At 36.1% G+C, this 16,787-nt stretch overlaps 1 protein-coding gene across 2 annotated transcripts in view; it reads right to left on the bottom strand.

The window, feature by feature from the left end:
• mntb (MAX network transcriptional repressor b) overlaps positions 1-16,787 on the bottom strand; it is a 26,682-nt gene extending 9,895 nt beyond the window's left edge. The window contains exons 1-4 of one of the 2 annotated variants that reach the window (XM_051877012.1): positions 16,499-16,786; positions 10,723-11,380; positions 2,712-2,753; positions 2,241-2,352 (exon numbers count right to left, since the gene is read on the bottom strand). In XM_051877012.1, the coding sequence (XP_051732972.1) occupies positions 2,241-2,352; positions 2,712-2,753; positions 10,723-11,380; positions 16,499-16,571 (885 nt within the window). In that variant the 5' untranslated portion in view covers positions 16,572-16,786. Of the gene's footprint in view, positions 1-2,240; positions 2,353-2,711; positions 2,754-10,722; positions 11,381-16,498 lie in introns of both variants that reach the window. The other variant, XM_051877013.1, reaches the window with a different exon arrangement.

The raw sequence follows: 16,787 nt of genomic DNA, 5'->3' as shown, positions 1-16,787 counted from the left end.
GGACACGGGAGCAGGCTGAAAGCGGGCGAGGGAGGGGGAGAGAGAGAGAGAGAGAAACAGCGTTTGCAGAATAGAGTAGCGTGCAAGTGGGCGGCCCACATTCCCTCGCTTGTGCTGCTTATTGTGTCTTTATAACCATCGCCGGCTAAATTTTATAGCTTTTAAGATCATGTTAACTCAGATGTATCTTTCATAACCAGGTCACCTTTCCGCCCACGCTATTATACTAATTGTCATGGCTGCAGTCTGCAAATTAAATAATGGAGCGTGACCTTGGCGCTTTTATGTCAGCTGTATCTACGTCAGTCTTAATGTTCTGATCCGGGCAACATGCACTTTAGCACCTTAACAAAGGAAAATATATATAAATTGCATGTTGACCTACATTCTGTGACTGACCACCAAATTATCCTAACTTAATTTTAAATGTGCAAAATATTATGTAAATACATCAAGGATTTCATCCTCTCAGGAATCTAAATTGAGATTTTTAACATTAGATGTTGAACATCAGGCAAAGAAAAACCAGATGGATAGAGAAACAGACAAATGGGAAAAAAGTAAGAAAAGGACAGGGGAAGAGGGTAAGGAAAAAAATATAATCAGCACACACGGAGAAGGATTCAACCCAAGATGTTTTGGCAGATGCACATGACACCATTCTGCCAGAAGAGTATGTACAGAGAAGTGTATGTGGGTGGGAGGGTGAGAACGAGAGGATAAGGAGGAAATGGACTACAAATCCCCATCTTGTGACCCATTCCCAATTTTTATCAGGGTTGGAGCTGAACTTTGCAGGACTGTGACTCTCCAGGACCGGAATTCGCCACCACTGATCTATAGCTTGTTTTAATATAGGTCAGAGGAAGTCATGATCAAAACTCCATCCTCACATTCAAACATTAACTTTTATAAGCAGACGTAACAGTCCACATCAGTTATCCTACAAATGGCATAAGGCTGGATGTGTGTTTCTAGGTGAATCTCATAAAAACACGACTGGGTCATCAAACATAAAAAAAAAAAATATATATATATATATATATATATATATATATATATATAGGGCTGTCAAACAATTAAATTTTAATCTAATTAATTACATGATGTGCTGATTAGTTATTCTAATTAAATCAAATTTGACTGAGAAATTACCCCAAAATTATTTAAAGTCATTATTGTGTTAAATGAGAAGAGCATTAAATAGACATTACAAAAAGTAGCTTTAGAAAGTATTATTTTATTTGAGTCAACATAGAATTTATTACACTATTAGGCTGCAATGGCCATGTTTTTTTTAGAAGCTGCACCTGAATTGGTATTTAGATATATTTATAGACCAAAACAGTTTTGTTTACCGACATTCTTCAAAATATATTCTTTTATGTTACGCAAAAGAAAGTCATACAGGTTTGAAACAACATGGGGGTGAGTAAATGTAAATAAACAATTTTCATTTTGGGGCAAACTATCCCCAAAACATTAAATTATTTTTTTTAATAATTTTTTAATAAAACTCTAAATTAGAAACTAAAACTGCCAGTAGGTGCCAGTAAATGTCTAAATGAATAAGTCATTGAGTCATTCATTCATTCAATTTGTTCAAACAGCTGATTAATTCAGTAAATGGCTTTTTAAATGGCTTTTTTTCCCTTTTTATGCCACTGAATCATTTCACCCGATTGTTTCACTCAAAACTCTGATTCATTCATTAATGAAATACCGCTGTGTGTTGCTCGAAGATGCACAACAGTTCTGTGGCTTTTATAGGCAATATATTCGCAGGCAAAATTTAGCAAAAACAGACAAAATAGAACATTTTTGCCCTGATATGTTGAATTTTATGGCCATTCTAACTTGATTCAATAGGCTCCACGCACTGAGCTGTTGCCCTGCATTATGTTCATCACCAATCAACTGTATGAAAGGTAGGTACATAGGTCTGGGGTGGGGCATTAATTGCGTTAAATCATTTTAATCACATTATTTTTCCATTGCTAATTAAATTAACGCATTCAATCGACCGCCCTAATATTTATATACATACATATTTTTTCTATTCTTCCAAGATTTTACAATGTAAATATTCTTAATGGTCCTAAAAATAAGCTTCTTTTATAAGCAAAATATGATTATATTATTAAAATATTATATTGAATAATTTCTTTCAGAAGCTTCTGTTGGATGCACATAAAATCCTTCTTTTATAGCACACACATCCAATCCTATCTTTGACTTACCTGGATGTAGCGGAGGGCACTCCTCAGGACACTCAAATTGGAAGTTTTCTTTTCATCCACGTTAGGAACGTTCCTCTTGAGGGTTTCAAAACATTCTTTTAGATGTGCTCGTCTGTGACAGAAAGAAAAGCACTAATCATTCTGTTTTGTGGAAAGCAAGTGAGAGTTTTAACAGATGTTTAGGTGAAGCATTTTGGTGATGGAAATAACAGCAATGAAGAAGTCAACAGGCAACTTCTTTGTAATATCATATTTGTTACTGTGGTTACTAGTAGGGCATAGGCCTTTCAAGCCAATAAAACAAATAGCGCACTAATTGCAAATCGACCAAGGGTTAATGTATCTGTGATCAGTCCGGCAACCAAACGACTTACATTAAAGCGACTGCACCTCAAACTCAATGAGTTCATACGCTCCGCTTCTGTTTGTCGAAATGAATAAACACAAAAATGTAAACAGAAGTTCACCCACCTGTTCTTTTCCAGCTTGTTGTGAACTTCTCGAGTTCCAGCTCTGCAGGGAAAATATTAAATACGTTTCTACGCTGCATGTAAACTTTCATGATTCAACCATATGATCTGCCATAGCTCACCCTCATGTCATTTCAAACACTTTTCTTCCAGGGAACACAAAAGTAAAGATTGTTCATGCAGCTCTAACACAAACAAAGACAGCGTACATTAACCAGGGGTTGGTCAAACTCCAAAAAACAAAAGATATAAAAGTACTATAAAAGTGGTCCTCAGGATGCCATCTGATCCAAATGATGCTAAACGATAGCTTCATGTGAACAACAGGGCAAAACTTTACTGAAAATCTTCCTCTCACTGGAGACATAAAGTGATAGTTTATCATTTGCATGTTTTGTCTTGCCAATTACACATTTAAGCAATTTTAAATCAATCCAGCGCAAGAAGAGGCGAAAGAGAACTCAATACGGTACTCGCGCGCTGTTATCTGTGCACAGTCGCACACACAGAGAGGCGAGTTTCAGATAGTGCACAAACACTGAACGGATTCCTCTTTCGGGTCTCCTTGGCAAGTATTCTCGTAAACACAGTTGGTTATCTTTTAAGTGAATGTAAACAGCTGAATATCATTAATTAACACAGCTTTAACAAAGTTTAATATACATTTAATTTATATAGTGAACAAAATATTTTACATTTAATTATTACATTTCTGTGCTTGAATAGTACTGTTAGACCTTACTTTATTTGTAACTGTTATATTGTATTTATCTATGCTTGTAGTTGTAATAGTGTATTTTTTCTTATATTTTACTGACTGTTCACTTGTCTTTAATAATGTTTGAACTTTATTAGTTAGACTAGTAGTTTTTGCTGTGGTATTGAAGTACTTAAAGTGAGCTTTAAGTAATAAATGGAAAGCACCTCGTTTGAAAAGCTCCTGGTTTGCTGTGCTAGGGTTGCACAACGCAGCCAAAAAATCTGATTGATGTAAATATGACTGCAATAATAATAATATAAAAATAATAATAATAAATTGTCAGTGTTATTATTATTATTATTACTACTACTACTACTACTAACTAAAAATATTAAAGAAATATTAAATATTATTATTGTAATATTTCACATTAAAATTGAGTATTTTAAGGCACAATATGTAATATTTTTTTACTAAAATATCCAAAAATTACTACAACAATGTTAAATATTTTGTTGACTTGTGTTCTTACATTATCCCAAATGTTTCCAATAATGTTTAAATACAGTTGAGAAAGCCATTTTAACCAGTGTAACGGCCCGTGTCATTGCATTGCATGTCAATGACATCATGTCCACCTTACCCTTGATTTCCGTAGAAACCATGGAAACACCAAAGATTCTTTAATATATTATGCATTTTATTAGACAGGTGAGTAACTGTTTGGATACCTTTATCGACAGAAAACTAATCACTGTTATATAGCTCAACATGTTTAGTCTTATTGTTTGGAAATCTTGTTTTCTTGATTTACCGCGAGTAACTTGTTTGTACCATGCCTCAGAGAAAACACTATTTTGTCAAGTGACTAACACAGCATAATAAGAGCTTTATTTTGTATTTTTACAATAGATTTTAAAATTAACTGCATGCTATTTAGCAACACAAGTCATCCAGCTTTTATTAAAATGATATTCTAATATCGATCTACCTTACTGCAGTGTGTAACAAGTGTCTCATACTCTGAGCTAACGCACAGAGTAATGTTAACACAACTTTCAACACACTCAAATATATTTTAGTATGATTGTTTTGACCAAGTTAAACAGCGCTGCATTACTAGAAAATTCTAATTCGTCAAATAAAGTGACCTGTATGAGTAGTAATTCAGCAGCACTTGCAGCTGTTTCATTAGAATAAAATAAAATAATGTGAATTTAAGTGATCAAACGTAATTGTAATGAAGTTCAAGTTCAGGGAAGGAGAGGGACGTTAAATGGAATTTTAATCGTAAAATAAACATAACCAAACGAAAGGAGTAGCAGTGGCCAACTGCGGCATTTAAACATAATAAAAACAGCAACGTAAAAATTCTCAGGCTCTCACTGCGCCCTGCTTCATACCACAGTAACATTAATAAAAATGTAATGCATTAGCTCATCCATAAACATAATTTCCATCAGATTGCTTTCCATCGGCTTTGGAGGTAAAGATGACAACTCCCATGATTCCACACTCATTCACGGCGTTATTGTTATTGTTTTGAATAAGCGAAACTTACATACTGTGCCTTTAAGAAAAATAATACAATAATGATAATTTTATTTGAAAGTACAAATGTAGAATTACACACTAATATTTATGCCTGTCGTAATTTCTTCATTTTCAAGCATTAAACCATCAAGCTTTTATTTGTATTTTTTCCAGAGCAGATGCAGAAATGTGTTTGTGAATGATGTGAATGTGTTTGACACTGACAAACCTATCACTGACGTGTGGCAGCGCTGCGCATTGTTAATGTATTAACGTTATTTGTCCAAGCTTTTAATTCCCTATACTCCAACACGTGACCTTCGTTCATCTGAAACTGGTCTTTTAACTGTTCCGCTAACTCGTTTAAGACTGATGGGAGATGGGGCTTTTTCTTCATTAGCTCTAAAACTATGGAATTCTTTACCGAGTGAGATAAGGCAAGCTAAATCTCTTAGCATTTAAATTTTAAATCTCGCCTTAAAACTCATTTTTTTTAGGGTAGCTTTTAATTGAACATTTGTATCAATTTTATATTCCTTTATTTTGAATGGTTTTGATTGCATATTCTTTTCTCTTTTTGTCTATTGTATTATTTTATATGGTGTATTTTGCTGTTTTATTTGTTTTGCGCTATAGAAAATAGAGATTATTATTATTATTATTATTAATTATACATTAAGAGAACATAGAGAAGAATAAGAATAAAAGGGGGTCGACTTGCAACTGTCGCATACTGTACAAAAAGCACAGAGCTGTTAAAAATCTGCACGCCTCAAAGCGCATAGTTTTAAATTAAATTACATTATATTTGCCACAAATCATTGTTAATGTACATGATATCTTCCCCCTTTGCTGCAAGAGAGTGTATTAAACATGATTCATATAGAGAGATATAACAATATAGACTGCCCTTTCACTTTCCATTTGCGCTAATCAACACCACTTCTTGCCTGTATGGTGATTAGATTCACTGTTTTGAACTGCCACCAACTTGGAATGAGATGCATCTGGTGTGTGGCATGACACTTCTTGCCCGGTGTGCATCACATCCCATTTGAAGTAAGTTTAAGGTTTACCATAGGGTTTAGGATTCCTCTAAATCTTTTACGAATTTGAGTCTCTGTGTAAGTTAACGTTAGAATTTTTGCTCCATTAACAGACAGTTAATCAAATAAGTGAAATAAGAAAGTTCCAAATTTAGCCTATCATACATTATGTTTACATCTGTGCTAGTAATACTACACGCAGTGCAGTCAGTGTCGTACTCGGAAGGTTTAGCTAATGTGGGGTAATGTGAAGTAACTCTTTTGGATCACACGCTTCTACTTCTAATCAGCAATCATATGATTCATTAATGCTTTTTGATTAGGCAAGCTAGGGTTACACACTCATGCTCTTTCATGGTCTATGCCCTGAGGTAGTCTTGACCACCCCATGTATAAAACTCTAGTGCCACCATTGAGTGGAGTCATCATAAAAACTAATTTTATTGTGCATTTCTCCAAAATATCACTTCACAGAAGAAATAAAGTCAAATGGGTTTGGAATGACATGAGGGTGAGAAAATGATGATATCAGAAATCACAAATGCAGTTTGCAACCTGCAAACATACAGCATGACCTGAGGGGCTGCGTTAATTCTCATCATGGGTCACCGTACAGGACAACATCCTACTTTTTAAAATTGCAATCTCCTTACAAAATAGCCAACCCAGTTTCATTCATTTATGATTACATGATGTGTGTCGTGTCCTACAGTTTAATCTCCACCGCTTTGAAAAAACTCTTCAGCTTTGTTGTAGGGTTGTACAAATAATCAAGATAATAGCACCAAACAATTTTGCGATTTCGGTTTTATCAAATCTCCCTGCCGTTTTCTGTAAAGATACAAATTTGATAGATTAACGCTTTGGAAATTAAAAATAAGAATATAAGAATATAAGAAAATTATAAGAAAATAATATTAGTATTGTAACTGTAATACTGTAATATTTCTTTAGTTTTGTATATATATATATATATATATATATATATATATATATATATATATATATATATATATATATATATATATATATATATATATATATATAATTATATGTACACACACACACACACACACACACACACACAGTGCTGCTTGAAAGTTTGTGAACCACTTGCAGAAAATGTGAAAAACTTTAACAAAATAAGAGGGATCATACAAAATGCATGTTATTTTTTATTTAGTACTGTCCTGAGTAAGATATTTTACATAAAAGATGTTTACATATAATTCACAAGACAAAAAAAAAAAAATAGCTGAATTTATTAAAATGACACCGTTCAAAAGTTTGTGAACCATTGATTCTTAATACTGTGTGCGGTGACCTGGATGATCTACGACTGTTTGTTTCTTTTGTGATGGTTGTTCATGAGTCCCTTGTTTGTTCTGAGCAGAACTGCCCAGCGTTCTTCAGAAAAATCCTCTTGCAGATTCTTCAGTTTTCCAGCATCTTTTGCATATTTGAACCCTTTCCAGCAGTGCCTGTATGATTTTGAGATCCATCTTTTCACACTGAGGACAATTAAGGGACTCAAACACAACTATTAAAAAAGGTTCAAACATTCACTGATGCTCCAGAAGGAAACAAGATGCATTAAGAGCTGGGGGGTGAAAACTTTTTGAATTCGAAGATCAAGGTAAATTGTACTTAATCTGTCTTCCGGGAAACATGTAAGTATCTTCTGTTGTTTCCGAAGGGCAGTACTAAATGAAAAAAAAATTGATATTTAAACAAAATAAGAAAAATTTGGACTTCTTCATCCTGTTCAAAAGTTTTCACCCCCTGGCTCTTAAAGGCACAGTAAGTGGTATTTGAACTACACTGTTGGACATTGTTGATATTTGAAATCAACCCAAACAAACACACCCTTCTCTTCATTGCTCCGCCTCCAAAACTCACACTCCAATTCTAACCACCCTGCTCTGAGTCAGTCTCGAACCGCTACCCGATCGCTGCTGGCATGCGAGGCGAATGCACTACCAATGACACTAAGCACCTCATTCTCTAGCAGCCGTCAGTGTACAGTATACAGTGGTTTAACTGCAGAACTCTCACTATCTGGCCGCTGTTACACATGCAATGCAAGTGGATGTCTGTTTATCACAGCTGACGCGCAACAAAATGCTTCACGAAAAATAAAGCGCAGTTGATGATGAACGACAAGGAAGCACAAAAAAAATGAACATACAGTACATACGAGTAAATACAGGCCCAGTTTCACAGACAGGACTTAGCCTAAGCCAGGATTAGGCCTTAGTTCAATTAGGATATTTAAGTAGCTTTTATAAAAGTACACAAGAAAAAAACATCACTGGTGCGCATCTTGAGTCAAAACAATGGCACTGACATATTTTAAGATATGTCAGTACAAGTTGCTTTCAGTTAAAACAGCTCAAACATGCATTTTAGTCTAGGACTAGCTTAAGCCTTGTCTGTGAAACCGGGGGACAAAGTGTTCGTTGTTAGTCGCAAACAGCACAGCAGCTCCAGACAATCAAAACCAAGTGTACTCACATGATAAGCGGGATCAAAGCAGTTTTCAGGCCTTCCCTCTTAGCTCTCTCCAGCGCTGGAAAGCTTTTCTAATATAACCAGGTCCTAAAGCGCTTGCCCAGGCATAAACCTTCATTCCAGTGATATTCTTTTGAGCTGTTTTGTATTGTGTCCCATTTCTCGTTCTGCAGTTTTTTTCTTATTATTATTTTCAAATCTCCCTCTTGCTTGTTCTCTCTCCTCGACCGTCATATGCCCCCTGATGCTGATTGGTTTGTTCACGTTTGTTATTGGACTCGGCCTGACTAAATTCCAAACAGTGGATTTGAAATATCACTGAGTGACCCTTTAATGCATCGTGTTTCCTCCTGGAGCATCAGTGAATGTTTGAACCTTTTTTAATAGTTGTGTTTGAGTCCCTCAATTGTCCTCAGTGTGAAAAGATGGATCTCAAAATCATACAGTCACTGCTGGAAAGGGTTCAAATATGCAAAAGATGCTGGAAAACTGAAGAATCTGCAGGACCTGGAGGATTTTTCTGAAGAACGCTGGACAGTTTAACAAACAAGGGACTCATGAACAACCATCACAAAACAAAAAAAACTTTGTATATCATCCAGGACACAGTATTAAGAATCAATGGTTCACAAACTTTTGAACGGGGTCGTTTTAATAAATTCAGCTATTTTTTTGTCTTGTGAATTATATGTAAACATCTTTTATGTAAAATATCTTACTCAGGACAGTACTAAATAAAAACATGCATTTTGTATGATCTCTCTTATTTTGTTAAAATCTTTCACATTTTCTGCAAGGGGCTCACAAACTTTCAAGCAGCACTGTATATATATATATATTGTTAGGGGTGTAACAATATATCGTCTCACAATATATCACAATACAAAAATGCAACAATATGTATCGTGGATAGTGACAATATGTACTGTGTATAGTTCACCCAAAATGAAAAAAACTGTGAGAAAAAATTCAAGTTTACCGAGTTTTAGTGTCAGTTCTACATTGAAATACTATATATAATGTTGAATATAATGTATAATAATGCAATGGGGGAATATTTGTGGGTCCTGATAATGCCAGTGTCTTGTGTTACCAGTAAAAAGTGGCCTACATTATTTTAAATATATCTAGTCAATGACAGTGTACAAGCATATTTGTATTTTTCTGTATTTTCAGCTTCAGAATCATGAATATTTTTATTCTAGTATCAACATTGTCCTGTGCATTGGGTTACCAGCACCAAGTCCAATATGCATTGAATCGTGACATGAGGGTATCGTTAAATCCCTATTATATATAAAGGGCGTCAAGAATTTTTTTAAATCTAATTAATTAAATAATGTGGCGGTTAATTAATCTACTTAATTTTGGCTGGGAAATTACCCCCAAAAGATAATTTGAAGTCATTGTTGTGTAAAGCATCAAAGAGATATTACAAAAAGTAGCTTCAGAAAGAAATATTTTATTCGATTCAACATTTTTTTTTTTTTTACACATGAACTTTTGGACCATGAGGTTGAGTAAATGATGACTGAATTTTCATTTTTGGGTAAATTATACCTTTAAATTTTTTTAATCAATATGGAAATATGAAATATTTAAAAAAAAATAAAATTAGACTCTAAATAAGAAACTAAAACCGCCAGTAGGTGGCGGTAAATGTCTTAACGATTAAGTCGTTCATTTATTCATTCGACTCATTCAAACGGCTGATTCATTCAGGAGTGAAGTAAATGGTTCACTTCAGGCATGTTGAACTTTAAGCGGTGCGGCACAGACTGAACTGTGTTTGCTTTTGAATCACTATGACGTCATACACTGATCTGTGGTCTGTGTAGCGCCGCTTCAAGTGCAACATGTCTTTTATGAATTGTCTGCTGAATCATTTGTTTCACTCGTTTCGTTCAAAACACGGATTCAGAAATGAAACACTGTTGTGCATTGCGCGGAGGCGAACAGTTCTGCTTTGTCTTTATATTTTCATTGGCAAAATTGAACAAAATAGACAATATTGTTTATTGTTTTATTGTATTGGCCAACGCAGTTCATGTGAGCACCACGACGCATGTGTGTGATTTTTGGGGTGAACTAATTCTTTAAATCGACAGCCCTAATATATATATATATATATATATATATATATATATAGAGAGAGAGAGAGAGAAAGTTAGATATATTGTGCAAATCTATTTTCTTATATAAAACCACAAAACATGGCTCACCCTCCAGGTCTCCTTTTCCCGTCCAGGTTGCGTGGATCTTCCACAGTGGCTCCATTAGGCCTGGGTGGTTGGCCTGCCTGAACCTGGGCTGGCGCAGGCTGAGGTTGGGGTAGTGCTGGCTGGGGCAGAAGGGTGTGTTGCTGTGGTGGGTGCTGGGCTGTGATGATGGGGGCTGGATACGGCTGCAGCAGTGTCTGCGTCTGTTGTGGCTGTTGCTGTTTGGGACCGTTATTCGATGGAGGCAAGCTGTTAATTTCTGTTTTTACATGTGCAATCAAGTGACGATGCTGCTGCTGCTGTGGAGAGGAGTGGTTGTCCTTGCCATTAGGGCTGACGAGAGGGGCTGCTGGTGGGGATAGGGCTGTGGCCAAGGATGTTACCACTGGCATTGGGGAGGCTGTGTGAAGGGACGAAGCAGTCTGAATGGGAGGGGCTGCAGGTTTGGCAGGGACCACCGGGATGGGAATGACAGCTATGGGAACAGGTGCTGGGAGGGGAGGGGGCGGGACCGGAGGGTGGTGCTGGTGGTGGCGGTGCGACTCAAGCCGCATGTCTTCTGCCCAGGTCACATGGTTGACTTGGACAGACTGGATAATGGGGGCGGAGAGCTTCTGCTCAGCCTCACGGGACAGCAGGGCCTTCTCTCTCTGCTCCTCCTCTGTAGAACAAAACAAAAAGAACAGATAAAATGTTATGATAAAATGAAGGCTAAAGCTTAAAGACCTTTCTGTTATTTGAGAATAATATCTGCCTTTATCCTAACGAGCCTACTGCATTTTAGATTGGGCACTTCCGGTTTGGGGAAGTTCTACTCATAAAGACAAAAAAAAAAAAAAAAAAAATTCAAATCATAAGGTTGCACTACAAATAATCCTTATCTGTTAGTTTGACTGAATGAGCTGTAAAAGTTCCTTCTTGTTCTATTTTCAGACGTCAGGAGAATAACGTAACGCTTGGTATTTTAATGTGATATGGTATCACAAGAACATGTATTCAGTCGCTGAATTCTTTTCCTCCTGATTTTCTTTTTTCCTTTGTATTTTGCTGTAACAGTATGAAAAATAAACAACATATACTGCGCATTTGTGGTCTGCTCTCCTGATTTAAATTATGATATATCCCATGAATGATTCACTAGAATGCCCTAAGAATCTCTTGCTTTTCCTCCCCAAATCTTCACGTCTCTTTCCAGGTTTGTTTTCACAAGGATGCTTTAAAACGAAATTCACTTCTAATCCCTATTAGCAGTGTTTACTGGACTGTTTCTAAAGCAGGTAAACACAATATTTATTGTCTGTCATAATGACGGAAACCACTTTGAAATATTATCACTCAATGTTCCAGTTAACATTTTTGATTAAGGCAACATATGTTTCATAAATATCACTGTAGTAATATATGTCTGTATTAACATGTCCATAATATTGCTGTGGAAACAATCAAGTTTAATTATGAAAACTTTTGGATGCTGTATAAAGAAAATGCTGGATGTAAACACCAAAATTTTAATACAAATTCTAAAAGGTGCAAATATATATATTATATATATATATATATTATACACACAGTGGCAAGAAAAAGTATGTGAACCACTTGCAGAATCTGTGAAAATGTGCAAAATTTTAACAAAATAAGAGAGATCATACAAAACGCATGTTATTTTTTATTTAGTACTGTCCTGAGTAAGATATTTTACATAAAAGATGTTTACATACAGGGTTCAAATATGCAAAAAATGCTGGAAAACTGAAGAATCTGCAGGACCTGGAGATTTTTTCTGAAGAACAGAGCTCAGTTTAACTGTTCAGGACAAACAAGGGACTCATAAACAACCATCACAAAACAAAAAAACAGTCGTAGATCATCCAGTTAACCACACACAGTATTAAGAATCAATGGTTCACATACTTATGAATGGGGTTATTTTAATAAATTCAGCTATTTTTTTTTGTCTTGTCGATTATATGTAAACATCTTTTATGTAAAATATCTTACTCAGGATAGTACTAAATAAAAAATAACATGCATTTTGTATTATCTCCCTTATTTTGTTAAAATTATTAACATTTTCACAGATTCTGCAAGTGGTTCACATACTTTTTCTTGCCACTGTATATATATTTGCTTGAAGTGAACACTTTTTTTAATTCCGTAAAAATGAACTACACTGGAAACATATTTACTGAATAAATTCCTAGATGCTCAATAAAAAGCTATTAAGTCGTGTGGCTGATTAATTCACTCAGAATTTTGATTAGGGTTAGTATTTTGATTTCCCATGTAAATTAAATTTGCAGCTTGAATGGAAACATAGTTATTCTTTTCTTGACTCTCACTGGAGATTCTAAGATACAGACCAATATATCATCCAGGCTTATTAGTAATTATTGGAAAATAACTTTTTCCCCTCAGTTCCAAAATCTACCAACACCTATGGAAATAGATAAAAACGATTTCTGGTTTTCAGTGATTTAACTGTGCGAAATACTTCTACACAAAATTGCTGAAGTGAAGGAAAATCTAATTTGTGGTCATTTAATTGTATCATGTCAATTTCAATTGGCCACCCCATTCTGGGCCACTAAAAAAAACATGTTGGCCAACCACTATTTGCATTACTTTTGTTCTTGAGACTGTAAGAGATTACTTCTACTGTAAGCACTGACTATCACAGCATAATCCAAATGTTTTTGCTCCAGGTCTCATCTTGCGGTTATTAATTTTCCTCAAGAATAAAATATTTTTTTAATGAAATTTGCATTCATGTTACCCTAATGTAGGTGCCTGGTTCATTAGTAGCCTGAAGTAAATGGTCACGGCACAGATTTCAAAGGGTGTTTTAACATTTATTATCCAGCTATGCTGGGAGTTCTGATTGAGGGAAAAAATATACATTTGAGCAAGAGGAATAGAAGCCATAGCTAATAAAGATCAGTAGCAATACTAGAGATCAATATCAATTTAGAGATCAGTAATGGAACTAATTCGTGCTTGTCTAGACTCTGACTAATAAAGCTGCAGTCCAACAGAGACGATCCTGTGATTTAATACATCAAAACTGTGTAAGCTATTCATCTAGCAGGGCTTAAACCTGCGCTGTACCTACAGTTTCAATTTTAAACCGGAAAAGCCGGTGTAGGGTGCAGTAATTCCTGACTCCATGTCCCAATTGGGTAGGGTGTGTGAGCTAGCTGTCCTGAACACTCTGTCTCTTTAAGAGAGAAGCCCCAGTAAGAGTCTTGCCTAGACTCCAGCTCTACACTGACATCACACAGCAGTCTGCACCAGAAGCCAAGAGCTGGCGTGGGGAATCTGAACCCAGGCCGTACCATCTGCAGCCTAAAATGCCACCATCACCTGAGGATTTCCATGATTAATGGATGGCTCTATTGTTTAGCCCCGTCGATCTATATTCAGTTGCATCAGAGATGTGACTTCAGATCAATGTTTGAATTGTAATATGAGGGGTGAGGAATTTGGGCTGCGGTCCAAAGCGTATTTGAGCCAAAAGTGTCATTTGCACTGCAAGACATTCCTGTGCAGGAGACACTGCACCTTGTAACCAGCGAATGCGAGCACGCCGCAGACAAAGGGGTGATCTGACGCAAAGCGCCCTTACGGTTCAAACCACAATATACGGGAATCCTCCTGCATCAGCTGTGTGTTAAAAGCATTTGCAGAAGTCCTCAAAAATAAAAGAATACTTAGATCAATATTTTCAGTGCATGCATATTTCTCCACTGTATAAGTGGAGAGGAAAAATACATAGTGAAATGTCATTTCCCTTGATATTAACATGCATACAAAGAAATTAACAGCATGTTAGCAGGAATGGAATCACAAACACTTCAAGTGCACTCCTTAAGTGAACTGTGTCATTGTGCAAACATTATACAGCCTGGCTAATAAGCTCTGAACAGCTCATGAAAGTGCCATCTATTGCTCTCCATAAGCATGTAAAGCTCTTGAGACGTCAGGACACAGATGAGATACCATGGTGGTCCACAGGCTTTACGAGTGTGTTTTATAAACATGGCATACATTTAGGACTAAACTGTGTAATTGAGAAAAAGGAACCATCTAGTATATTGTAAAATTTCCATTCTATTTTCACAGGTTAATGCAGAAATCATGACCAAATCATCTCAAACAAACTAGACCAGAATAGAGCAAAAGATTTTAAGAGGCTTTTTATCAATTGCAATGAACTCGCATTAAAAGAAACAACAACATTCTCTGAGCAATAAAATCAAATGCAAACATGACATTTCATTTAACAACAAACTTATCAACCTAATCTCTGTGTTACTCAAAGATAAGCAAGTGTGTGCTGGCTGGTATAGGGCTCTTTTATAATTATGGGCAGCTTGGGAAACATAACATAAAAATAAAAAAAAAATTAGTGTCTGGACAACTAGTTAGGGACCATTAATGTCTTTAACACTCTATATTATTTTAATTTGTGTCTAGAGCAAGTGGAAGCTTAACCAGGTTTGACTGTATGAAAAGTGAAAGAAAATTCTATTTGCTTTTATGCGAATAAAATCACTTTTTTGATAACATTGGTTAGAAAATGTGGGGGACCATTCTCATTTCCTTCAACACAAAGCCCCACAAAGAGTCTTTAAAAGAGAAGAGGAAAGAGATTTAATATGGCACATTTGAGATTACATGCAATTTTCTAGTTCTAGTACAAGGTCAAATATTGTAAGCATATGCAAAGTTTGTACATTTAAATAGAACCTTGCAGAGATGTTCAAAAATATGCCAACAACTGCACTTATTGTTCCTCAACCTGTTCGTCTGTATTACAAGAAAATCAATCACAGTCTGCAAAGCTCTTACTTGGATATGCATGTAAAATGCACATTATATAACTTCTGCATTGAGAGAGGGTGGCGTTGCCCTATTTTCTCCCCAGTTGTGACCTGGGGAGGGTGTCTGGCGCGCACGTGGTTGAAGAGGGCGGTCTTACAGCACGCGGTATTTGCTGTGGGTGTGGATTTACTGACACGTCACCTCGAGAATGAAACAAAAAGCCCCCCGCTCTGTTTAAAGCGATAAATACATCGCGATTATAATCATATATCGCATGCTTTATGGAATTTTGGCATACAGTTATCCGACAACAAGCAAAAAGAGTTTGGTCACGAGGAAGTGTAAAGGGAAAAGTAGGTTGGTCTTGAAAGTCATGAGATAACCACTCGGCAATGTCATTATGTAAAAAAAAAAAAAAAAAAAAAAAAACCTTTGGTCTAATGCCACCGCCCAACATATAAGAAACACGACGTTCGCTACTTTTAGCTAATCTGTTTTAATTAGTGGGCAAAATTGGTTGCAATAATTTTAGAAATTCTACCCAACCAATATAAGCAAAAATGTTTAACTTATTGTATCAGACAAAAAAATAAAAATCGACGCCCCATGTACTGGGGTATATGTACCCACCCACCGCAGCGCTACTGAGCGAGTATAGTAGCACACTAAATATAGCATGGATTTAACCCGGAAACCAAGTGAGCGAAATATGCCCTAGTCACGAAGACTGCACCCTACAAACAGTGGAAACCCGTGAACATGACCACTGATACAGAGCTCTTATTCGCAATGCTTATAATAAGATTTTTTTTTTTTCAAGGAAATGTTACTCTAGTTATTTATCTTGAAGTGTGCCGGCATGAAAATGCAATTTGCTGGGCAAAATCCCAAACAGTTCATACGTATCTAATTTATCCTGTAGATCTATGCAATCACCCAGTTCCCCCCCCCGCCTTACCACGTGTAATCTGTTGTTGCTGGGCTTGCCACTCCAAATACCTGGCCGCTTCCAATAGAGTATCGATACTCATTTTGAATACCGATACAATAAGTTCCCGTTAAAATGTATGCAAGCCCCCGATACAGATATATGTGTTGGCTTAATCACAGTAAAATCCACTGGCTTCCAAAGACAGTCATAAGACCTCCAGGGCGCTCCCGAAATTCATCAGAAACACATTACTTCACTGGCAACAAGATGGCGATTGGAGTAACAGAAAACACAACAAGTCGAAAGGCATACCGTT

The sequence above is a fragment of the Ctenopharyngodon idella genome, chromosome 21, assembly GCF_019924925.1.
Source record: "Ctenopharyngodon idella isolate HZGC_01 chromosome 21, HZGC01, whole genome shotgun sequence".
NCBI lineage: Eukaryota > Metazoa > Chordata > Actinopteri > Cypriniformes > Xenocyprididae > Ctenopharyngodon > Ctenopharyngodon idella.
This window is presented reverse-complemented; position numbering and strand designations above follow the sequence as displayed.